This window comes from Lutra lutra, chromosome 5 (genome assembly GCF_902655055.1).
Source record: "Lutra lutra chromosome 5, mLutLut1.2, whole genome shotgun sequence".
Taxonomy (NCBI): Eukaryota; Metazoa; Chordata; class Mammalia; order Carnivora; family Mustelidae; genus Lutra; species Lutra lutra.
Genome location: NC_062282.1, coordinates 144,078,238 through 144,103,043, shown reverse-complemented (window position 1 = coordinate 144,103,043; position 24,806 = coordinate 144,078,238). Strand labels below are relative to the sequence as shown.

Genomic DNA, 24,806 nt, shown 5'->3' with positions numbered 1-24,806 from the left:
CAGCAATAATGATTTTTTGTGCATCTGCCCTATTCTAGTTGACTTCCTGTGGTGAGGGAGCAAGAGCAAAGGGGAGCAAGGGAGAATTATCTGGGGCTGTGTGATGTATTAATTTGGTTATCCGGAGTCTTTGACCTGTTACCACCACTTGTCCTCACTTTGTTGTTTAAACAAAGCTCTATTCTGTTATCTGGAAGTATATTACCCGAGTTATCTGGGGTCATGAAGTCAGTCTCTTGGTGTGATTATATATAATTTCAATTTTTCTGAGTCAGCCTTAATTCTACCTTTAGTAGTGTCTGGCAGAGTCAGAGGAGAGGTTTTTCCCTTCAGCTTTAAATATATATATTTTTAATTTACATTATCCTAATGGGTTTGTTATTTCAAGAAAAATACATTTAAAGGGCTTGTAATAAAACTCTTCAGATATTAGAATCTATTTTTCCCCTTGAATTTCCTTTTTCTTGAAGTTAAAAAAGAAAAAAATTCAAAGGGCTCAGATGAATTTTACTTTCTGTGTCCCTCTTAAACTCTGTGCTCGGTGTCTTTGTTTTGTTTCTGTGACCAGTACGCTGGGAGCGGGCTCTTGGAGCCATTGTGAGAGAGAAGAATCAGCCAATGACTCCTGAGGCTGTGAGGGCCAACTGGAAGCAGATCTGTGACTTTGATAATGCCACCACGCCGCAGAGAATTCAAGGTAGGGGCCCACGTCCCTTCACTCCTGGCTGGGGAACCTGAGGCAATAGAGTGTTCTCCGCTCTTATGGAATTGTCTTCTGTTTTAACTAGAGCACATTTTCTACTCTGGTAGCTGTTAGACCTCCTCACATTTAAGATATGTATGCCAACCCTCTTGTCCGTTTTCCTGGCTTCTCATAATCCCGTGTTTTTGGCGGGCGTCTGGGTGGGGGATGGGACGAGGTGTTCACCCTTCCATGCTCCATGTGTTTGCTCCCTGTCTGATGGCTCGTTTCAGAGTCTTCTGGTACCAAACCATATCCTCCTTACCTTACCGGGTTTTTCTCTATTGCCCTAAAAGTTCATTCAGGCCAGTTTTGTTTAGGCTTAGCTCATTTCTGTCTTGTGAGTAGATTTTGCTTTGTTTTAGCGCTTTGCCTTTGCTGCTGTTTCTCTGCCCTTCTCAAAGGCCCCTTCCTCCCCTTATCACCTCTCTAATTGTAGTGCTTCTTTAGAAATCTAAGCTCAAGCCTGAGATGTTCACCACACCACCTCCAGATATTTCAGGCTATACTGATCTCTCCCTCAGCTCAACTCTGACCACTTAGCATCTCATCAGAGCTGCTTTTGTTTCATAGTATGTGGTTTCTTAACTGCACAGTGTGTTCCTTGGGAGGCAGAGACTGTGTCTTGTAAGCACTGCTTTTGTATTGGTGCTGAACTCAGAGAGGATTCAGTAAATGCTTGTTACCATGAATTACATCTGTGGTCTCCATAGGAATAGACAGCCAGTAAAAGTCACATTTTTTTCTAGTATAACTCACATATATGCATATAGTGTATGATGTTCAAAGGACTTTTCTGGAAAAGATAATGATTCAGAGTTATTTTACAGAGAAATCTTTTCTTTTTTCTTTTAGTTATTTTGTATTCAGTGTTTGTTAGGAGAATATATCTGAAAAATGTACTATTCTGGGTTTTTCCATCCCCCTCCTTCCTGACGCTTTCCTGCCTGCGGGTACGCTCACTGAAATTTTCATTGTGCTCTTTCTCAATCAGATGATAACATGATTGTTATGTTGTTGATGGTAGCATTTGCTATATTCCATAGTTTGATGTTGGAGATAAATTTAGCCTGTGACTAATAGTTACGCATTGATGAAAATGAATGAAAGAAGGAAGAAATATATTAAAAACTTTCTTCTGATGTCCAAGTTCCACTTTATTGCCTTAAAAGTATTATAAAGAAAAAGCTAACTAAATGAATCACATAATTATAAATGAAAAAATACCTGTAAGTATTTGAAGTACAGTTAGAAGAAAAATCTCACATTTTCTGTAGAACCATTCTCATCTTCCAGACGACACAAATAATCCCCAGACAACTGCAGTGACTGGCCAAGCTTGCTCGGTGTCTGAGCCGAGTTAACGCAGGCTGCCTGTGTCTGATGTGGTGCCCTAAGCCTGTGGCAAGGTGACTTTCAGTTACAGGCCTCCCTCTGGTAGCAGTCCTAGTGCGGGGGTGAGAGGAGGATTCAGTGGCTCAAAGCCTCCCCACTAGTATCCCTGATCACATTGCATTCTGTGGTTTGCTTAGAGTTTTGGTCTAAGTTTGGAAGGAGGCCCAGAGTGCTAATGTTCGTTAGAAAGGTCCCAGAGTCTTTGGAATCTTCTGGCCTATGTGGATGCCCTGTGAAACTCCTTTCTTAACCTTTTTGACCCCAGAATCGCAGCTTCCGAACCCTGTCTGGAATCTATGGTCATGTTGGTGGTTTTCCTTGGAAGATTTTTTAGTACCGTCTTCAAAGCTGTTGCTTGAGATGGGGGTGGGGGGGACTCAAGGGTAATCTTGGCATTGTTCCATCCCGGTGGAGGGGGCTGTGGTGGGGAGAGAACAGAAACTAGCTTTTCCTTCACCAAAGACTGCATGTCTCTGGACAAGGGTCCCAGTCTGCGGAATTGTAAAATCCATCAAAGACATTGCAAAGCTTAGAACCTCCTTAGAATCATAATCCAGGAAGAGGATGCTGGATGGTGCCTTGTTCTCTGCTGAAAACCCCCAGTTACCCTTGGTCTGTTTCAAAGTCTTTGACAGTGCTTTTCTATAAGAGCCTGACCTTTCGTATTCAGTTCTGTGGTAGAGGAGTGATTATTGAGCACATGGTAGCTTTTCTTAGTCACATCTTTAACAAAAGCATCATTGTTGCTATTATTTTTTTTAGAATCAATTGGCGGTATAATTGGAGTTCTAAATAAAATAGATTCAGAGGGAGGAGTGTCGACCAATCCTACGAGTCAGGCATCATCAACAGCTACATCAGCTTTTGTAAGTTGGGGGGAGAAGCCTATGCTTTTTCTGAAGATTCTCTTTTTCTTTCTCTCTTTTCTTTTCTGTGATATGAAAAATATTATTTCCCAAGCTGCTAATTTATTGTTAAATAGGAAAGATAAGTGACAATGAAACTTTTCATAAAATATGTATGTACTGAATAGTTATAGAATTTCAGACATAAGGCTAAGATATAGCCTGTGTAACTTTTACTTCTTTTTAAAAATTTTTTTTATTTATATTTTTGGCTTTTATTTCTTTAGTATAATTAGACAAGTATCTTCCCTCCCTGCCCTTTATTGGTACTGTTGTTAATAAGCCTACTTTAGTTACCATCTTTCTAACTTTTTAGAAAAAGATGTCTGTTTCAGTGTCTCTTTGGGGCCTTTTTTTTTTTTTTCCCTCTTTAGGGAAAGCATCGATAGATTGTCCATTGGAACTATTTCAACATGGCTGCACATAGCCTCCCATTATGTCAGAAATTCTAATAGAAGTGTGGTTATAGCTTGTGTGAAGTTTGCTGATTTACTATCTCGCATATTTAGGCTTTAAACAAAAAAATTGTATGGTGTAAATAGAAATAAATCATTTGATGAATTTGATTTTGGAAGTTTGTGACTCAGGGCAGACATAGTGATAAAGTTAACCATCTCATTTAACCCTGAGAATATGATCGGGTTATAAATACGATTTTACTTTAGAATAGGGGTTGGTAAACTTTTTCAGGAAAAGGCCAGATAATAAAATGTTTTGGGCTTTATGGACCACATACTATTTCTGTCACATATTCTTCCTGTTTTTCCTTTTTTAACCACTCCTTAAAAATGTAAAAAGCATTCTTAGCTTCCAACCCTTATTTGAAATGACTCCCATTTCAGAATGAACATGATTGACAATTGGACGTCATTCTTTTTTAACCTAATATATATTTCACATGTTAGCTAGACATATCATAACTAAGTAAAAAAATACAATTTCAATGAGATAAGGGACATTCCTAGCAAGGAACTGAAGGTAAAATTGCAATTTTACTAAAACCATTAAGAGGCAGTCTTATGTACAACAGTACAACACAGCATTATGCAGTGTTTGGCTCATCTCTTTACAGTGAATTTTATACAGTATCTCTTATAGGGCAGTTCACTATCCCTGTTTATGACACATTCATATGTGTCATAAAAATGATTTATTTTTTTGTATTTTTGAGTGGCTAACTGTTGCTGAATCAGTAGGGCTTCTTACTATCAGATATAGGAAATTTGAAAATGAGACATACTGTTGGTAAGAAGCAAACAATGCAAAAGTACTTATCTGTAAATGAAGTCCTTTTCTACACATTTTCTGATTGTTTTTTATTAAAATAAAGTCTAATGAAACAGTTAAGAAGCCCCATGGATTTCACCAACAGGGCATTCTATTCACTTCTCTTTGAAAGCAAAATAGGTATGGCATGCAAGCAGTTAGTAGTTTTGAAAAAATTAAAATGTTAAGCATTGGACAGAAATATTAATGAGAAAATAATTTTCTCTACCTCTCTCATAGGCTGGAGCCATTAGCCATAAACTTCCTTCCTTTTCCTCTGCTTATACGGAATTGGAAACTATTATGTATGCCCTTGGCGTGGGGGCATCGATCAAGGAACCGAAAGATAGGAAATTTATATATGAAGGAAGCACCGATTTCTCCTGTTTGCCTACCTTTGGAGTTATTATAGCTCAGAAACCTATAGTAGGTGGAGAATTATCAGAGATTCCTGGGCTTTCAGTCAACTTGGAGAAGGTATGCATAATAAGAAATCTTTATTTTGCTTTTTTTGGTTTCTTTAAATATGATTGATCTCTTTCACATTGTGTGTGTGTGTGTGTGTGTGTGTGTGTGTGTGTGTGTGTGTGCGCGCGCGCGCGCCACATGCACAGGCATGTGTGTACACACGTATGTGTATTAATAAAACTGGGGCGCTTGATACAGGAATAAAGACTTTGCATATCTTTGGATTTTTCTTTAAGCATAAGAGAAGAGAGTTAGTTGAAGGGGCAAGCAAAAAGAATAAAAGAGCGTTAAGGTCCCCCGGCTATGGCATAATGTTCTTAATTCTCTCTCTGCCGTTTACTTGCTGTTTGACCAAGGGTAAAGAACTTCGCTAAGATTCAGTTTCCATGTCTATAAAATGGGGGTGATAATTCTTATCTGATGATACTGGTGAAGGAGCAACCCAGGTCATGATCTGGGAAGAGGATTTGAGGCAGAGAGAACAAATGTGGAAGGCCCTGAGGCAGGTGCATGCTTGGCTTATTCTGGAAACAGGAAGGGGGCCAGTATAGCTGTGGGAGGAGCCAGAGGACAGTGGTAGGAGAGGAGGACCTTGTAGTCATTAGGATTTCAGCTTATCACGGTTTGTAGTGCTTTGAATGGAGGAGTGATAGGATCTGCCTGTGTTCACTCACAGGCTCATTTCTGCTACTCTGTAGATGATGTGGGAGCCCAGCAGAAGCAGAGAAACCTGTTAGGAGTCTCTTCTATAATTTATACAAAAGGCTGGATGTGAGGGAAAGGAAAAAGGAGACAAGGATGAAGGTTTTTATAACTTGGATGATATATGTACATATATGTCTCTATACATTATAATTACATGTAATATATTTAATATGTGTAGTAATTACATATAACACATTGTGTATCATAAGATAGATATATGCAATTACTTTAAGGTGGGGATGATCAGGAGTTGGTTTTGGACGGACCTGAGTTTCTATGACTCATCCAAGTGGAGGTCTACAATGGGCAGTTGAATATATGAGTCTTGATTATGGGGGAGAGGTGTTGCTGGGGTTCTTAGACTTCGATTGATGTGTAAAGACACAAGACTAGCTGAAATCGTGTAAGGTAGGAGTGTAAGTAGAGAAGAGCCTTAGCTCAGGAACCCTCAAGTGTTGAGAGGGTGAAGACATGTGGAAGAATTAGCCGGAGAGACTGAAAAGGAATGACCGGTGAGGGATGAGCTCTGATGATGAGCTCAGGTGGATGTGGTATTTGAGAAGCAAAGCGAATAGATTGTTTCAGGAAGGAAGGAGTTGAACAACTGTGAGAAAGTTTTTGAGGTGGGGTAGGTTTCATTTCTTGCAGTAAGGTTCGGGTACTGAGCCCAGGGATAACTCTTGAATCATTCATAGAGCTATGAGCCCATTCCTTTGACTTTGATTATTAGAGGACCCATTAACAAGAGGGTTGATTAGCCCATTGCTGCTCTGAATCTGAAAACGGATTTTTTAAAAAAGATTTCATTTATTTGACAGATCACAAGTAGGCAGAGAGGAAGGCAGAGAGAGGGGGAAGCAGGCTTCCTGCTGAGCAGAAGCTCGATGTGGGGCTCGATCCCAGGACCCTGAGATCATGACCTGAGCCGAAGGCAGAGGCTTAACCCACTAACACACCCAAGCACCCCCTGAAAACTGATTTTTATTTGAGCATCTGATGAAGTTGGGAAGGAGGCAAGAGATATATATACAAGTAGTTTGTTGTTTTAGTCCCTGTCCCATGGTCTTTGCTGCATCCAGTTCTGTTTGGATAATTGAAGTACAAACAATTAAAGCAAATGTTTCAAATTTCTGCAAAATACTCCTTCTGAGTTGGAAGGAGTTGGAACAGTCATAAATGGTGTTCAGAATCTCTGGCAAGGAAGAATAGCCATCTTGAATCGAAAACCCTGTCTTCCCAGCTTCAAGCCTCCAGGCTTTGTGATACAGTGGACTGTCCCGCATTTGTCCCATTTATTCCCTTCTGGGTTTGGAGAAAGACACGAAATTAAAGTCATCCCATGCCAGTGGGTGTGGTCACTTGAACATGTTGATTGGGTTTTGTTTTTCCTGTCCTATTACTTTCCTACCCGTATTGATGTATTCTTGTTTCCATCCATTGAGGTTATGTGGCTATCAAGTTACACAGTGTCCTTGGTATCTACTAATAGATAATTTATAAGATGTATCTTATAGATAAACATATATCTATGGCTGTCTCTATAGAAATAGATAATTTATAAGATATTTCACCAAGGACATGTTGATATTGATAGTTTTTTACTTTGAACGTGGTTGTAAGGTTTACTTTTGTGTTTTACTGAGTTGTTTGTATGTGGTATGTGTGATTTGAAATTACTTTACTCGCATGGCTAGTTTGTTCATTTTTATTCAACAGATAGTTATTAAATACCCAGTATATTCCAGACACAGTGATAAGCACTAGAAATATAGTCTAGCTTAGTGTTTGTATTGGCAAACAATCCATAATTATCAGTCAACAAAGAGTCATGAATGCCAAAAAAGAATGCAAAGATACCTTTTCTGCTTCAAAAGATCTGACAGTCTTTAGATTGGGAGACTGATTAATTTTGCATCATATGCTTAAGAAGTAGAAGCGAAACTGAGACAGATAATTTGGGGGAAGTAATGACGTGAGTGTGTGGACGGTGAAATATCACTTGTGATTAGCTGTATTCACAGCAGAACCTGTGAGACAGGAAAGTCGGCTCATAAACTTGTGTTTACTCTGCCGTAGGTTCTCCACGGGGAGCAATACTTGGAGTTATATAAACCACTTCCCAGAGCAGGTGAGTTCATGATACACTGATTTCTTAATCATACCCTCATTTTATTTCCTGACTAACCTTCCAAACCATTGTGTGAAGCGGGCACAGAATGACTTCAATAAATGGCTTAAATAAATCGTACGGCAAAGTGCGGATGTGCCTGTCAGCCGTTAGAGTAGATTGATGCGAAGGAGTAGCTGTTTTGGTGACCTTGAACTTTGTCCTGTTATGGTCTTTATTAATAAATTACTTCAGAGTACTGACAGTTTATCTCCACTGATGTATGTGTTATTAGCAATGGAAAAAAGTCTTTTCTAAAAGTATGTGTATTCTAAACCTAATAATTGTGTGTAATCCACTGTGATTCCTATGAATATAGTTTTTGATTCCTTTCTCAGGTGTTTATGTTGGTAGTGATTTTCATGAAGCAAACTCCATTAAAAGATACAGACTGAATTTCTTGCAATTAACTTTTTCCTATTTTCTTTTACAGTAAATAAAATCACATCTGCCTTAGTAATGAATTTCTTTTTCTCAGTAGTATCTGACTAGTTCAGTTAAGCTGCTTTTCTCATTCTTCCACTGTAATTTGACCAATTTGGTTTGTTTCACTGCTCTAATGTCAGCATGTTGTCTAATTAAATACTGACCATATAAGATGATATAATTAAAAAAATGTTTATCATTTCACATTATATAATGTAGAGGTCAGCAGGTAGCTGGACTTCTCCTTTAATGTTTCCCCAGATCTTTTTATTTTACTAAAAATGTTGTGAGATTCTGACTGCTGCAAGCCGAAAAGCTTTATTGCAGTGTATTACAGCCCACGTTTTCTGTGAGGCAGTGTCCAGTGCACGACAGCCGCCGTCATCAAGTATCCACTGGTCACCTGCCATGTGCAAGGCATAGTTTTCAGTTTTAGATGAATTCTCTAACCAGGCTACATCCTAAAACAGTCTGTTACTACATTGTATTCTTTTACTGTTATTTTATTTCATTTTGTTATTTTTTATTTTTTTTAGGAGGGGAGAAGGGCAGAGAGAGAGAGAGACTCTCAGGCAGGCTCCATGCCCAGCATGGAGCCTGACATGGGACTCGATCTCACGACCCTGAGATCATGGCTTGAGCCGAAATCAAGGGTCAGACACTTAACCCACTGAGCCATCCAGGTACCCCTTCCTGTTATTTAAAATAAAATACGGATTCTGGATCCCAGCCAGAAGGTTTTGTGTGCATGCGTGTGTCACGTGCGTGCATTTAGGTGGCGGCCCTGGTGGCAGGGGCAGAGGCCAGAAGGGTCCCTCTGTGGTGCAGCCAGCCTAATATGGATTCGCTTGGGAACTTGGGTGATGAGGAAAGCAGAAATGTGTGAGATAGATTTCTGCCTCTAGGGATTTCTGCCAAAGGGGTTTTAAGAGAGAGATGAAGGTATATACTGGAAAATGATTACAACAGGGGTGCCTGGCTCTGTTCGTTGAGCATCCAGCTCTTGATTTCATCTCAGGTGTGATCTCAGGGTTCTGGGATCGAGCCCTGCATCAGTCTCTCAGCTCAACGGGGAGTCTCCTTGAGCTTCTCTTTCCCTCTCCCTCTGCTCTTTGCTTTCTCATTTGTGTGCTCTCAAAAGTAAATAAATCTTTGAAGAAATGATTATGACTGAATAGAGATACAAATAGGAAGGTGTGAAAAACATTTCTCTCAATTTCTTGTACCTTTCTAGTCTCAAGTGATGTTTCTCATGAATTATTTTTCTTCAGTAGCTTCTGTACATTTTCTTTAGGCAAGTGTTAAAGTTTACCTTAGTAAATTAGTAAATATCGATATTCAAAATCCGAGACACGAATGTTTTAGAACCTCTTTAAACTGTAGGAAACCATGGTACGACTGCTGTTCATGGTCTTCCCTTCAAACCTGGCGGGCGATGAGACATAGGGCCACAAGCGTCAGGACACTGAAGTGTCTCTGTGTCTCTCAGTGGCTCACTTGTTAGGCATGGTGGTACTGTCAGAGGTTGAGTGACCCCCTCCTAGGGGTGAAAAAAAAAAGCATTACATTGAGTACGAGAAACCTAATAGAACTTTATTTTCTATGTAGTTCAGGATGTGCTGGTCTGTAGATTTTCGGGGTATTGAAAGTTTGATCTTTATTATGTTGCTACTTGTTGTTGCAAACGTAGCGACTTAGGTATTCTGTTTCCTTTTAACATTGAATTACTCAGCATTAAATTGAAAATTATTTCAACTTTATAGTTTTGCTGAACTTACAGTGTAAATTATGTTATGTTCTCTCCTATTTGAATGTAGTAAGTTGATGATCTTCAAGAGTCTATTTATTTATTTTGCTTTTCATTTTAGGAAACTTAAGATGTGAAGCAGTCATTGCTGATGTTCTAGATAAAGGATCCGGGCTAGTAGTTCTCGTGGATGGTAACTCACTTCTGGTTCTTTTCATAATATTGTTAGATTGATAGGTCTCATATGTAATGTAGTACCTCACCCTAGAAAGTGATGGGTAGGTTTGTGTTCATCTTCCAGTTTGTGAGAAAGCAAGATAAGCGTTCTAAAAATTTATAAGGTCTTAGAAAAGAAGTGAAGGTGGGGAGAAAGAGTGGGTTGGGGTAGGGGTGGGAAGACGGGAGTTTCCAACAAAGCGCAGAGCTGAGAGGTGTGGGTTGAATGTAGAGCATGGTGGGAACTCAACACTCTGGTATATGAACTTGGCCAGAAGGAGCACACTGACAGCCATCAGTTGATAATTAGCCTATACTGTAAATATTCTTGTCTTTGTTAGCTCTTTGGAACTTGGAACACACTTGACCTCTGAGTCATTTTCATAAATGGTAGTTATGCGCATTCAGGCCTGTTGAACTCAACTGGGACTTAAACGCTGGAGCCACGTTTTCTTTGCAGTGGGGAGAAAAAAGGTTATGGTAGTTTAAATAAATGTTGAAATGCTAGTAATTAAACATCAGCTAAAGATACATCACTTAAAATCAAATTATTATAAAGTTTAAGAAAGTAAGAAATAGATCTTTATTGTGAAAAAATTTGTAAATTATAGTGGAAGTTTAGTATTGTCTGATAGTTAGCATATAGGCTTCATTGTTTTTGTTCTAACTAGATAATAGGTTTTACTGTGTACACTGTTGAGGACCTTATCTTGTTTTTACTGAATCATATGCCGGGAACGTTTTTGATGCTCTTAAATATTTTGCTACATTGTTTGTGTTAGCTCGTAGAGTTTCATCGTATGTCTGTTCTCTCTCTTACTCTTTCTCATTGTCCTCCTTTTTCTGTTGTAGGTTTTTATGTTTTCTTATCATTCCTGAAGTTGGGTATCATTTGGCTTTAATTCTCCTTGTATTCTTTGACTCTTCTCTCTGTCCTACCCAATATGTAACATACCACAAAACAGAAGTTCTGCTGTGACCTTAGCTTTCATGTTGACTTTTTTCTCTTGACCTACTCCATTGATTTAACTGCAGCTTGGTAATGGATAATAATGTATTAGAAGTTGTAGACAAAGTATATATGAAATGAGATATCCAGTTTCCTGTGTAATGAAGAGAAAAATCTTATTTTAAATACAAATTGCCATGACCTTCCTTGTTTTTTTGTTATAATTAGATTTTTTCTTAGTCTGCCATTCAGAGTTATATTTCTAGTTTCCTAGAGCTGGAGACACAAGACTGTATTCAAATTCTCACTGGGAAATTGTCAGTGGAAAGAAGGACAGTTGTCCTATATTCATTCATTACTTATTCACTGACTTGCTCAGTCATATCATATATTCATTAATTTACTAATTTCATATTTACTAGGTGCCTTTTCAGTCCCAGGTACTATTCTGATTGCTGGGAATAGAATGGTGAGGAAAATGCCCATGTTTCTGTCGTCCTGAAGCTTAGACCTTCATTCTCACAATTTCTTTTATATTCCAGACTCTTGTTGAGTCCTTTGGCAGAATGTGCAAATGTTTGAGAGTGTGGATACCTGCATTTCTTAGTGGGAATTTTGGAAGTGTTCTAGGTGGAGAGTGTTGAGAGATGATAGGCAGTTGGGGAGGTTTAAGAAGAGGTGAGAGAAACGGCTGTTTTATAATGAAGAGAGGATTTGTGAAGATGTCTTCACTCTGCCTTCCAGAGACTGGTAGTGAATGAATTAAAATCATGTTTTGTAAACCAAACTTGGGCATCTTAAATTACATGTCTTTCAGTAACTGGATTTTGTTTTTGGAAATTTTAAAGGAATAGCTGATCATATATTGTTTAACTAGTCTATGTCTTTTGAGAATAACTTTACTTTTTATTTTATTTGCTTTTCAGTCTATTCTTACTTTGAGGAGGAGCTCATGTGTTACAATCAGTTCTCTATTTTTGTTGTTGGCTCTGGAGGCATTGGTGGAAAACGGACATCAGACAAAGCTAAGGTAGGCTCTGACCTTATAAGCAAAATAAATGTGTATTTAAGTGTATTCATTTATATTGAATACACATATTACTATATGTGCAAACTACACATATTTTCATAGGTATAATTTTGTAGAGTGTATCCTCAGTAATTCACACTTCTTTGGATCAGAGTGTGTTCCTTGGATTGGAAATACTATTTATGTGTGTGCATTTTGTTTTTTTTTGTTTTGTTTTGTTTTTTTTTTTTAGATTTTATTTATTTATTTGATAGAGAGAGATCACAAGTAGGCAGAGAGGCAGGTAGAGAGAGAAGGGTGGGGGGGAAGCAGGCTCCCTGCTGAGCAGAGAGCCTGACGTGGGGCTCGATCCCAGGACTCTGGGATCATGACCTGAGCTGAAGGCAGAGGCTTAACCCCTGAGCCACCCAGGCGCCCCTGTGTGTGTATTTTGAATGATAATATGTGTTATATATAGAAAAATCTGGTTGATGTAAGTATAATGTACCTGAGGTGATTATGGGAATATTTTTACTTTCTTATACAAATTTTGCAGCACCCAGAAGTCTTTAGAAAAACCCAATGCATGTATGTGATCTTTGTATAAAATAAAATCTTTATTCATTTAATGACTTAAGCACTTCTTTTATGTAAGACAGTTCTAGTACTCTTTAGTTCTCAGATTCTATCTAAAAACATTTTTTTCTAAAAATGTTTTATAACTTGGATTTGACACTTATTTAACCTGGGCAACTCTGATGTGTTTGAGTTTATAAGATTATACTATAATATTCTGGAGTAAATGAAGTGTACTTAAAGCAATATGGAGAAACTGCTTCTGGAACGATGGTGTGAGGAGTTCCCTGGACCCTCTCCCCAGTAAAACCATTGTGACTGGTAAAAATTAAAACAAACATTTGAAGTGTCTGGGAATTGTCTACAGGACATATAGCAAATGAAGAAATGTTTATTCAAGGAACTCTTTATCTTGATAAGAACGGTGAGAATCTGTGGTGTTTGAGCCATAGCTCTGGCCTTTCTCCCTCATCCCCTGGCCCCCCTCATGATGTAAGCTCCCCTCCAGGCGTGTGCAGCCAAAACACATGATCCCTCTGCCCCAGTTCCCAGAATAGGGCGATGCCTTCTTCCCAGGAGGAGGTTACTGGTTTTTCTTCCCCTGTCACCACCCCCAGCTTATGTTGCTGAAGCTCCCTTTCAGGTCGAAGTAGTTCAGAGTTAGGCGATTCTCATCCTCTCCCCAGCTCCCACCTACAAGGTGGAAACTCTGCTCTACCTGTGGTAGGCTGAAAAGTCTCAGGCCCCACTCCCTCTTGCCCCAGCTTGCTCATAGGGTGACGATTTGATGCTGGAAGAGGAAGGCTGGGAGACCACTAGCCACTGGCCCTGCCAACCCCACTTGTTATAAAGTGAGGCTGTCACTTGGCAGTAAGTGGGCCAATCTCCTTGCCCCTCCCCTGACTGCAGTGGAGGAGCAGTTTTGCCCGGAGGTATGGCAGGTTGTCATGGTAAGAGATCGAAGAAATGCTTCCCAAGGAAACTGATTCATCATGGAACAGAGTATTTGGAAATTCAAAAGTAAGGGTGCCCACAGAAAACTAGGTTATGTTTGTGGTAAACATGTATCAGGCGGAGTCTGGCAGCTCCATGAGAGCAGGAAGCTAACAACTAGCCCAACTGGAAGTTTACTAGAGAGAACCATGGAGAGACCGCTAAGGAGACCCCTCAGGGGATCGTAACAAACCTCAAAGCTGGGCTTCAGAGGCTAGCCCTGTAAGGAGGCCTGACTTTAGAGCAATTTATGCCCCATGGCACTGTTGAAAATATTAGAGCAATCATCCAGCACTTTGTGGAGCTAATGGTTGGGTATGATCCTCAACGAGGGAGACAGTCACAGAGAGCCCCACTAACACTGCTCTCCTCCAGGGTGACTGCGTTCTTGCCCTAAGCTTCATCTCTCAGGAGCACCAGCAGAGGGCGGAGACCTAGCCAGAACAGTCTAGTCAAGGCACTACACAGATAAATAAATTAACAGTGACTGCAAGCCTGCCGATGAGAAAGGAGGTCAGTGTCCGGAGTTGCCCTAACAAGTCATCTAAAATGTCCAGTCATCAACAGAAAATTACAAGACATGCAAGAAATAGGAGCACATGATCCAGAGACAGGAAAATAAAACCAGAACAAAACGGTCCATAGAAACTGCCTTTGAGAGGTCTTCACAGACGAGGACTTCTAAGCAGCTATTCCAAATGTGTTCAGAGACCTAAAAGAGAGCATGTTGAAGGAAATCATGTGCGATGCAGTGACTCCACCAAGAGAGAAAATCAAGAAAGAGAAATCAGGTAGTGGAAACAAAACAAGTCCCAGAGCTGAAAGTACAATGAAGGAAAGGAAGGATTTTCTAGAGTGCTCAAAAGTAGAATTGAACTCTCAGAAGAAGGAACCAGAAAATTTGAAGATCTGATTCTCTCTTTGTCCATCTGTCTACCTACCTACCTACCTACATTAGTCTCAAGAATAAAAGAGAAGAAAGTGGAAGAAAAGAAAAAGAATGAAGAACTTCAGGGAAATGCAGGATACCTCCAGTACAGCAACGTGTGTGTAGTGGGAGTTCAAGTGGGAGAGGAGAGAGAGGAAGAAACTGGCAAAATGATGGAAGGAATACTTTGATGAAGAATGTTAATCCACACATCCAAGGATCACAGCTGACTGAGAGACCCGAACCCTTAGTAAAGTACATTTAAAGATGAAATCAATATAGGCGTGAGTTGTTTGTCTAATTCTTGTAGTTATTATCACCTTTTGCCCTGGGAAAACAGTCTTCACCTCTTTCTCCCTTCTGACCTAGAGAATGGATCCGGTTGTATAATTCCTTTCATTAAATAGAGTCATTTCAGGGAAATCACCACACAGATGAGGCTAGCAGTTAGGACATTTTAAATGTTATTTCCTGAGCAGGAAATATTTTTAAAAGCTTTTTTATCTAACTTGCCAATTTTATTACACTGAAGCAGGGTTGTTCATCAAATATACCCATTTGAGTAAAGAGAGTAACTCTTGCTTTATTAGTATTTAAGAGTAACTCTTACTTTGTTAGTATTTAACATGTGATGTGTTTTGATTTCAGGTAGCTGTACCCGTGCCTAATAGACCTCCCGATGCCGTGCTTAGAGACACCACCTCTCTTAATCAGGTAAGATTGTATTTTCCCTGTTTGCTTTGTTGGCCAGGGCTTAAAGAGACTGCCTAGCCCAGAAGTGAAGAGTTTCATTAAGTCCTTGGCAAGCAGGATAAAAAGAACTAAAAGGCAAATTTTCATCACATTTTTCTCTTTCCGGAAAGAAAATCAAGCTGCATTGCTTGAAAACAGATTATTTTAAGCCAGTTTTAGTGGATAGGCAAAAATACAGCATTTTAGGAAGGGTGGCTGGCTTAATCTCTTTTGTTTGGCATGAATAATTCGTTTTCCGATGGAGGAGATAAAATCAGTAGACAGAGTCTGTGAGCATGCGAGGACTGATTTATGAAACAAAAGGTAACTGTAAAGATGAGAAATCCCACTTTGTTTGTGTGAGTCCCCAGAGAGTCTTCCTGGCAGTGGCCAGAAGACAAAGCATGCAGGTACAGAACAGAATACATCACACTCTGACGGTCCTCTGTGAGGGAGCATCAGTAAGGATGGCAAATTATTCATAAGTTTATGTGGTTTTTTATGCTAATTTTGATACGCTTGATACAAGAACTTCTGCAGGATTTATGTTTGCAGGCAAATAGAAATCTAATTTCATGAGCCAGAAAGAATTAAGATTGGTATTTTTTTCTGCACTGTGGAATCAGGTGACGGAAAGGACACTTTTTTTTTTCCTGAGATTAGTTTTTGCCTTTTGGTATTTTTTCCGTCCCTGTTTCTTATCAATTTCTTAAGAATGCACCCATATTTATGTTTAATTAAAGCCCCATAGTGAAATTAATTTTATTAAGGCACTAAAAGGACAGAAAAGGCTTGGTGGTTTCATGGTTCAGAAAACCCAACAGTGCTTCTTTATTATTCTTGGGTTACTGAAATTATAAAAGGAATCTGCTTTAGATAAGAAAAGCGGAGTAGTTTCCAAGGCTTGAATTTCTATACACGGTAAGTCGAGAGTTTTTTTTTTTTTTTTTTTTTTAGCCTCTTTCAGAGAAGTAGAACTTTTCATTAGTGTTCAGCAGAGTTGACTCTTGCTGTGTGATGAAGGACAGTCTTTAAGTTAACAAATATTTTTTGTATAAATAATGGGCACCCATTCATTATTTGACAGCATTTTGTCTTCTGTGGTCATTTGAGAATATGATGAAAGCCACATTCTGTTTCTTCAAAAACCATTTTTCATAAAACTTTGCATAAAATTAAAGGGATTTAGGGCTGTTTTAAACCGAATTGGTGCCATTGGAGCCAGATCAAGTGGAAGAAATGGGATCGGTGGTCAAGGAGATGAAAGGACACTTGGATACTCAGGATGTAAATGTCGGAATAACTAGGGCACCTGTTGCAAGCAATGAATGATTGAACATGGGCTTTGAATTGGTATGTAAGTGCTGTAGACATTCCGAGAAGGGATACTCATTAGGGAATGATGTTCGGAAGGTTCTGGTAGGAAAGCTGGCACTTAGCTGGGCTACCATGGTGTAGCTCTTCTCTCTGCACCAGAGATGTAGGGCTTGCAGTTTGCTGGGCCGGGGATAAGTAACGAGAGCTAACTATAAGAGAGGAGGAGAGCGTGAGGCTGTACGAGGGGTGAGAATGGGAGTGACCACATGAGACAGTAGTGGGAGGTGGTTGTGGTTGGGCAGGTTGGGAAGGAGAAGTGGAAGTAAGGAAGAGATTATGTCATTATAGCTTCAACTCTGTGCTGGGTGTGTACATTAAATCAGTAATTTTTTGGTCACTAAGGAAACTGGCAACCGTATCTTTAGCTCTTCCCATATCACTTCTGGAACAGTCTCTTTATTGTGTCTTTGGGAGCATTTCTTCATCTTCAAACTGGTATGACATTACCAGGTGTCCTTTGTAGCTTTTCATAATTATTAAGTAGCAAATGCATCCTTAGTAATCTAGAAAGATGAAGAATAAATAGATATTAGATGTCAGGCTTTACAGCCGGGGAGAATGAAAACAAATACCTATTTTCCCCAGATACATATTTTATACCACTATTCTAAAATTACGCACTAGTATTATCAAATAAAGTTATTCTTGGGTATATTGGTTATACGGTGCATTAAATTATTTTTTATTAAATTACCAGGTGTATTATAAGTAGCACCTTTTTTGTTTGTTTTTTTACGATCCTGTGTGGGTATTCCTTCTTCCTTCACTCATGTAGCTGTTCTATGGTGGCCGGGCCAGGAGGTTGAAGGTCTTAGGTAAGTTTAGGTCTTCGTGCTGACTTCTGCCTGGAGTGCCTCTAAACCCCACAAGGGCTCTTGCTTCATGTGATGGCTCATCACATGAAGGGCCTTTCTCTGTAGCCCTCAAGGGAACCAACCTCTCTTCAGATTTCTGGCACTCTCTTCTGTGTAGCTTTCCCCTCTCCCTTGCAGTCACATTCCAGTTGCACAGTCTCCCAGAGCTCTGATCTTTTTCTCTTTAACTTGTTGAGATTGTTTTGCTCTGCTTGGCTCTCCTTCTTTGCCCTGCAGTCTGGAAAGTGTTGTCTAGCAAAGAGCTGTGATCTCTTGTTTGTGTCTCTTCTATCAAGACACAAGACAATCTATCAAGACATTGCTCTGCAATGTCGAAGAACAGTGCCTCCCTCCTCCATGTAAAATTTTTCTTTTTCCTAGTTTTTTTTTCTTTTTAAGATTTTATTTGTCAGAATGAGAGAGAGAGAGAGAGCGAGTGCAGGCAGAGGGAGAAGCAGGCTCCCTGCCAAGCAAGGAGCCAATGTGGGACTTGATCCCAGGACGCTGGGATCATGACCTGAGCCGAAGGCAGATGCTTAACCAACTGAGCCACCCAGGCGTCCCTCTTTTTCCTAGTTTTTGACAGTAGAAGGGATATTTTTTCATGGCCACAAGTGGAATTCATAAACTTTCTCTTTGGTACACACCTTTTTATATACCCTTTGTGCCTTTTTTTCTTGCTTATTACTCTATGGTTTTCCAGTTTTTATCGTTGTCTTTTGTTTTCTGCCTGTTTCCTGTGTTACAGTTAAAGAGCCTCTTTTATTTTCTTGTTTCTCTTCTCCCTTTTTCCCATTTTTTGAGCTGCATTAATTTTACTTTTTCAGAACATTTAACACGTATATAGTCTTCTTCTGCTGTTGTCCCCATCTTTGTTTTAGTCTTAGATTTGCAAATGAGTGTATCATTCCTTTTGCTAAGTGTTGCCCTGTCACCTCCCTGTGGATAAAGCTCCTGCTGTGGAACGTTCCCCAAGAAGGGCTCACGTGTATTGTGTTCCTTTGGTTCCTGTGTATTTAAAACTGTTTTTCTATACCTTAGATTCTTGAAGAACAACTTGGTTGGATATGAGGTCTTAAGGATATGAAGTCTTGAGTTTCTCAGAAATGGTGTTCCATTGTTACTTTGCTTTCATATGTGGCTTTTGACAATTTTGATGCCAGGCTAATTATCTTTCTCTAAGTTACTTGGTCTTTATCCTTGAAGCCCTTAGGATATTTTTCTTTATCTTTTTATCTTTTTTTTTTTTTTGAGAGAGCAAGTGAGTGTGCAGGCAATGGGGGAGGGTGGAGAGAGAGAGAATCCCAAGCAGGCTCCACGCTCAGTGCATAGTCTGATGTAGCGCTCCATCTCATGACCCCGAGATCATGACCTAAAATCAAGAATTGGATGCTCAACTGATGGAATCTCCCAGGTGCTGCTACTTTTCTTTATCTTTAAAGCCTAATAGTTTAACTGTGCTGTGTCTCATTGTTGCCTATTCCTGGTCAATTTCCCCATGCCGCTGGGAGGTCTTTTGAACAGGTATATTTACATCTTCTTTTCTTTTCAGCAAGTTTTCTAGGATTATAATTTTAAATAGTAGTTCTCATTCATTATTTTGTTTTTCTTATTTAATTACTTTAATTTTATGTGTGTTGGATCTTATTCTGTCTTCTTTTAGCCACTTGTCTCTGCCTTTTTTCTTCTCTCTTGGTCTCATTTCTATTCTCTTGGTTTTTTTCCCTCCCTTTCTTTTATGCCCCTTATTAAATTTTGATTTGAATATGTTCTCCTCGAGGCATCTTGTAATTTTTTAAAAGATTTTATTTATTTGAGGCAGGGCAGGGGCGGAGTCAGAGGGGGAGAGAGACAATCTCAAGCAGACTCCCCACTGAGGGTGGAGGCCCATGCGGGCTCCCTGAGATCATGACCTGAGCCAAAATCAAAGAGAGAGATTTTTAACTGACTGAGCCACCCAGGAGCCCGTACGCATCTTCTAATTTAGTCTTCATTACTGATAGAATGCCTCCTCTTCCTTTTCTTTCCTGAGTTTAATTCTGTCTTACTTCATTCCTTCATGTTTGTTGTCATTTGATATTCTTAGTTTTTGAGTTTTAGATTCATGGTGTTTCTTTCACATCCCCAAATGCTTGAATGTTGTGTTAGAGTTTTCTTCTGTTTTAGTAGTTGTTTTGTTTGGGGAAATTTCATTTATTGTAATGTTTTGGTTCTTACTTCCTCTTTTAGTCTTATGGTAGCTTCCTACAGATGGAGGCTGCTTACCTGTTTGCAGTTTATGAGCAAGATGAGTAGTTTGTGATGGTTTACGAGATCATCTCGTTAAGGAATTCAGGATTGCCCACTTCTGTCATCGGTGGCAGAGTGTGTTTTCTTTGAGAGATGGCTTTTTGGAGTGGGACAGTGTCAGGAGCTGTTTTACTAATAAAATTTTTCTAGTTCTCTGTATCTTAAATTTCCTATCTTGCTGCTTTTCCCCTACATTATCTAGTCTTGAAGGGGGACTTCTTTGTTTTATCCTCTTCTCCCCCAGAAATGTTGCCTTTCTGGACTGCCATTTGGAGGCTGATGCACTTCTAATTCTTTTCTTTGTAGTCAGTGCTCTCATCTTTCAGAATTCTCCTCAGTACCTTTTTTTTTTTCCTCAAGGGGGACTTTCTGGAAGTGATTTTTCTTTCTTTTCCTCTCCTCTCTTCCATACTGCTTCTGTGCTCCCCTGGTTGCCTCCACCGCTCTCTCTAGTAGCTTTGAGAGGATGCTCAGAGGGTAGCTCTGCTGGAAATTGGTGTTTATTTTTCTGCTTACAGCAGTTTGAAGTTCGCAGAGTTCTCCGTCTTCAGTTACACTGTCTGTAGTCTTGGGATCTGTGCAGTTTTATTTGTTCTTCGTGGTGATCTGTATGCTTTTTTGGAACATGTGTGGATTTGACAAGTACACATTTCTGAGCGTTTTGATTTAGCATTTAGTTTAGCTTCATGATACAATTTTTAAAAATAAAATTAAGAACTAATTTACTGGTATGTTGAGGATCCTCCCACTCACATATAATATACAAGTAAGGCAATTTATAGCTGTTTCTCTGAGTTGTGTGTGTTTGTGAGTTTTAGTGATTTTTGTATCTAGACAGAGATGAAACATAAAACAAGATTTCAGCTTTCCTTCTGAAAGTTGAAATATGAGTGTCCAAATATTCAGAAAGTAAGCCTTGACGGTGTTCCTTATTATTTGGAAAACGGTTATTTGGCATTTATGATTGAATTTAGTAAAACATCCAGTCCCTTGACTTTAGTCATGTCTCATGATGGCTCTGTTCTATCTTTGCTTTCTCTGCCATCTATAGAAAGCAGTACTATCATTGAAATAATGTGAAAATTTTCATATTCCTTTAATAGGATTTTTAAGGAGAATTAGTTGTTATTCATTTATAGGAAGGATATCTGTGGGGTCAGAGTACTGGTACTAATCTTTTTTTTTTTTTTAAGATTTTATTTTTTTATTTGACAGAGAGATCACAAGTAGGCAGAGAGGCAGGCAGAGAGAGAGGGAAGCAGGCTCCCCACTGAGCAGAGAGCCTGATGCGGGGCTCGATCCCAGGACACTGAGATCATAACCTGAGCTGAAGGCAGAGGCTTAACCCATTGAGCCACCCAGACACCCCTGGTACTAATCTTAAAACTTGGTTGTCATATCCTTGTACACAAACACTGCCTTAGGTGACTGATGTCAGCCTCCTGTGACCATCTCAGGTGACCTCAAGGAGAAATAAAGGAGAAATAAAAAGGAGGAACCAGAAAACCAGTTAAACTGAGACATGCAAGCAGTATTTTTAAACAGTCAGATATATAGAAACATCATGTATTAAGATGACCGCAGGGTCTTTCTCGTATCTGCTTAGAAATCAGAAAACCTTAATTTTTACATTTGTAACAAATTATACCTTGTGACATGCAAGTGTTCAGAGAAATGCTGGCAAGCACGTGTTCCTTCTCCCCCTTTTGTATATATGATCCCCTGTAGCTGACAAGCTTTGGGACAGTTCTTCAGAGCAATCTGAAAGACTTTTTCCCAGGGTATAGTCCTCGGTAAGACAACGAATAAAGCATATACTCACCTACTTTGAGCCTGGCTTTCTTTCAGCCCACATACTGTTGTTAATGTCTTTTAAAATAATAATAGCTCACATTTGTTGAGGTATAAATATTTATCAATGATAATGCTTTGTAAGAGGTGTATTACCTCTCAGTTTTTTAAATGAGGAAATGGAGGCTCAGGGTGTTTAAGGAAATGTGCCCATTAATGGCAGAGCTGGATCTGAACCCAGGTCTGTGCGGTGTCAAAACCCGTGGTCCATCATGTTTGACAGCTTGCTCTTCAGGTTCTGAAATGTATCTTTGTTTTCATTTCTATACAACACAGTCCTGCATATTTGCCTAATGTTTTGTTGTTTGCAAAATGCTTTTTTAAAATGATCACTTAATCTGCTAACATATTACACAGAATCTTGCAACTATACGATATCTTACACTACGATAATTATTGATTTGTATTTAGTTATTTTTAGAAGGTCATATAAAGGGAACAATGTTGAGTCATTGAGAAAATGAATCATTTATAGAACTATTACATGGAGTGATAGAGAGGAGAAAGAGCTTATTAAAACCGTACAAAGCATATTTAAAAAGAAATGGCATTTTCCTATACCTTACGGAAAATGTTTTCTAGAAATGAAATGTATTAAAAAAGAATAATCAATAATTAAAAATAATAAGAATCTGGTAGTTAAGAAAGTCATATATGCTGGCATGATGAGTCTTTGTGCAGCATTTCAGTAGTATTGAAAAGCCTGAGGTAGCAACTGATGGAAAAGGGCAGGCATACTGAGGCAGATCCCATAGAGATACTTGGAATACTTACTGTTGGCTGTTTGGTGAGTCTCTCCCCATCAGTACTGAAAAGTACTCTCTGGCTTGAACAATAAACAAGTTAAATGCTGGGAGCTATGGCACCTTTTTCCCTATTGTTTTCTGTATCTTGCTGCTCATCCTGCCTCATCAAAGTGAAAAAGTGACAGGAAAATCTGGACTAAGCAGAAATTTCATCTCTCTGACAACCTTTCCATCTGTTTTCTTAAAGGCTGAGCTCATGCTTGGGATTTGGGGTACCAGGACGGTGAAAGTCGGTGGTCGTCTTTTTTTTTTTTTTTTTTTTTTAAGATTTTATCTATTTATTTGACAGAGAGAGATCACAAGTAGGCAGAGAGGCAGGCACAGAGAGAGAGAAAGGAGGAAGCTAACTTCCCAGCTAGTGCACAGCCCGATGTGGGGTTCAATCCCAGGATCGTGGGATCATAACCTGAGCCTAAGGCAGAGGCTTTAACCCACTGAGCCACCCAGGCGCCCCTCGGCGGTCGTCTTTGATATTTAGTCTAGTATTGGTTTACAGGCTTCAGTTCAAAGTACCCCATTAAGAAAGTTGGCCTAAATTTTGCTTGGTTAGAAGAGGCTGTAAATACATACCTTATCTTCATTGTGTTTTAATGAGAGTAAATTGACAGAGTTGTTTCCGTGACTTGCTCCTGACCCAGATGTAGTTCGTTTGTCCCCTTCCCATTATCTGGCAGGTTCCCTCCTCCCCAGCTGGTTTCAGTGGCAGGTGTTTCAAAATGTATTTGATTTATAGCTCCTCTTTCTATGTTAGAAATGTTATTTTTTAAATCAGAGCTTCAATTAGAATACGTTTCTTATATAATAACTGACCATATATCCTGCTTTTCTTTTAATGTGTTCTTAGAAACTAGTTACTGAGAATAGCTTGTTACTTTTATAATTTCTTCTCCGCAGGCTGCTTTGTACCGCCTCAGCGGCGACTGGAATCCCTTACACATTGATCCTAACTTCGCTGCTTTCGCAGGTGAGTTGCTCATGGTACATACCCATGAAAACCACTAGCTCCATCATCTGAGATACATTGCTACTTAGGAGAGCTAGTTTGAGTAATATTTTAAAAATAGGCCTCTCCTAACACATTTATGCCAAACACTGGGAAGGGCAGGATGTAGTGTTCAGAGGAGGGTATGCTTGGAGTTTATAATTCGGATGGTGGAGGATGGAAGTGAGCTCAGGGTTTCAGTGGGATCATGTGGGTGCGTGTCTGAGTTACCCTGACAGGCAAGGATGTTGGAGGAGAGAGCGAGGGACTGAGAGGTGAGGGAAGGATCGTCTGGTACTGAAACCAGTGTGCAGGAGTTCAAGGTTACAGCCCCAGAACAGTTCTTTTTGTTCCACCTCTCCAACATGCGTTCTTTTCTTGTTTCTTCTCAGTTTATTTCATAGTTTCACCCCGGAAGTATTTTTTACAAACTCTTTTCCACCTTGCTTAAAATAGATAGTATAATTCATCTGAGTGCTGTTTGAAATCCTGAATTAGCTATCCTTGGCTTTTAAACAGGAAATGTGCCTCTGTCTAACCAAATTCTCTTTTATTTAGGTTTTGACAAGCCCATATTACATGGATTATGTACATTTGGATTTTCTGCCAGGCATGTTTTAAAGCAGTTTGCAGATAATGATGTGTCGAGATTCAAGGCAATTAAGGTATACCTGTATTATTGTGTAATTTTTTTATTATTATTGTATAATTTGAACTTGAGTTCATTTTTTATTTTTAGAAAAGAAAAGGAGTTTTAGTGACTTTATTTAATATAGGTAGTGTACTGAAACTATATACGTTTCTTTTATTTCACTGACTTGGCAGTGAGCACGTGTTCCTATTGTAGCTGCAAATATCTCTCACGCTTGCACTATGAGGGATATCGTATGCAATTGTAATCTCAACAGCATACACATGTCAGCGTATATGCACTAATAGAAACTTGAGATTTATCTTAAAAAATTTTTTTCACTTTTGTGTAATTTGCCCTAACTTAATGAAGAATGTTAAGTGACTGTGTTAGAACTCTCATAAACGTACACCTATGTCAGCTTGATGGCTGCTTACTGATTTGCACATTTTCATCCTTTATAACTTACCAAAAAACCCCCTAGCTCTGCACACAGTACCTTTGCAGAGGTGTACGTCAAAAGGCAGACCCTGAAAACAAAGTTTAAGACAGTGTCAGGAGCTCCAGAAGCTTTTATCGATTTGTGCTCCATAGCAGTGAAAATGCATTTTCTGATGTGCTGCCTGTAAGAACACTGGTTATTTTCATGCTTTTCATTTTGTTATAACTACCTGTATGATTATGCTGTCCGATGTACACAGAACAAATACAGTGGTATAGAAGTGAGGAGATAAGAAGTGGTGTTCATTTGTCCCGCACGCCCCCCAGATCTCCTTCCCAGGCTCATGGGGT

At 39.3% G+C, this 24,806-nt stretch overlaps 1 protein-coding gene across 2 annotated transcripts in view; it reads left to right on the top strand.

The window, feature by feature from the left end:
• HSD17B4 (hydroxysteroid 17-beta dehydrogenase 4) overlaps window positions 1-24,806 on the top strand; it is an 89,051-nt gene that overhangs the window by 45,072 nt on the left and 19,173 nt on the right. For both annotated transcript variants that reach the window (XM_047729735.1, XM_047729736.1), the window contains exons 11-19: window positions 569-697; window positions 2,900-3,003; window positions 4,549-4,785; window positions 7,558-7,609; window positions 9,943-10,014; window positions 11,913-12,016; window positions 15,141-15,206; window positions 23,296-23,365; window positions 23,942-24,048. In XM_047729735.1, coding sequence (XP_047585691.1) covers window positions 569-697; window positions 2,900-3,003; window positions 4,549-4,785; window positions 7,558-7,609; window positions 9,943-10,014; window positions 11,913-12,016; window positions 15,141-15,206; window positions 23,296-23,365; window positions 23,942-24,048 — 941 coding nt within the window. The remainder of the gene's footprint in view (window positions 1-568; window positions 698-2,899; window positions 3,004-4,548; window positions 4,786-7,557; window positions 7,610-9,942; window positions 10,015-11,912; window positions 12,017-15,140; window positions 15,207-23,295; window positions 23,366-23,941; window positions 24,049-24,806) is intronic.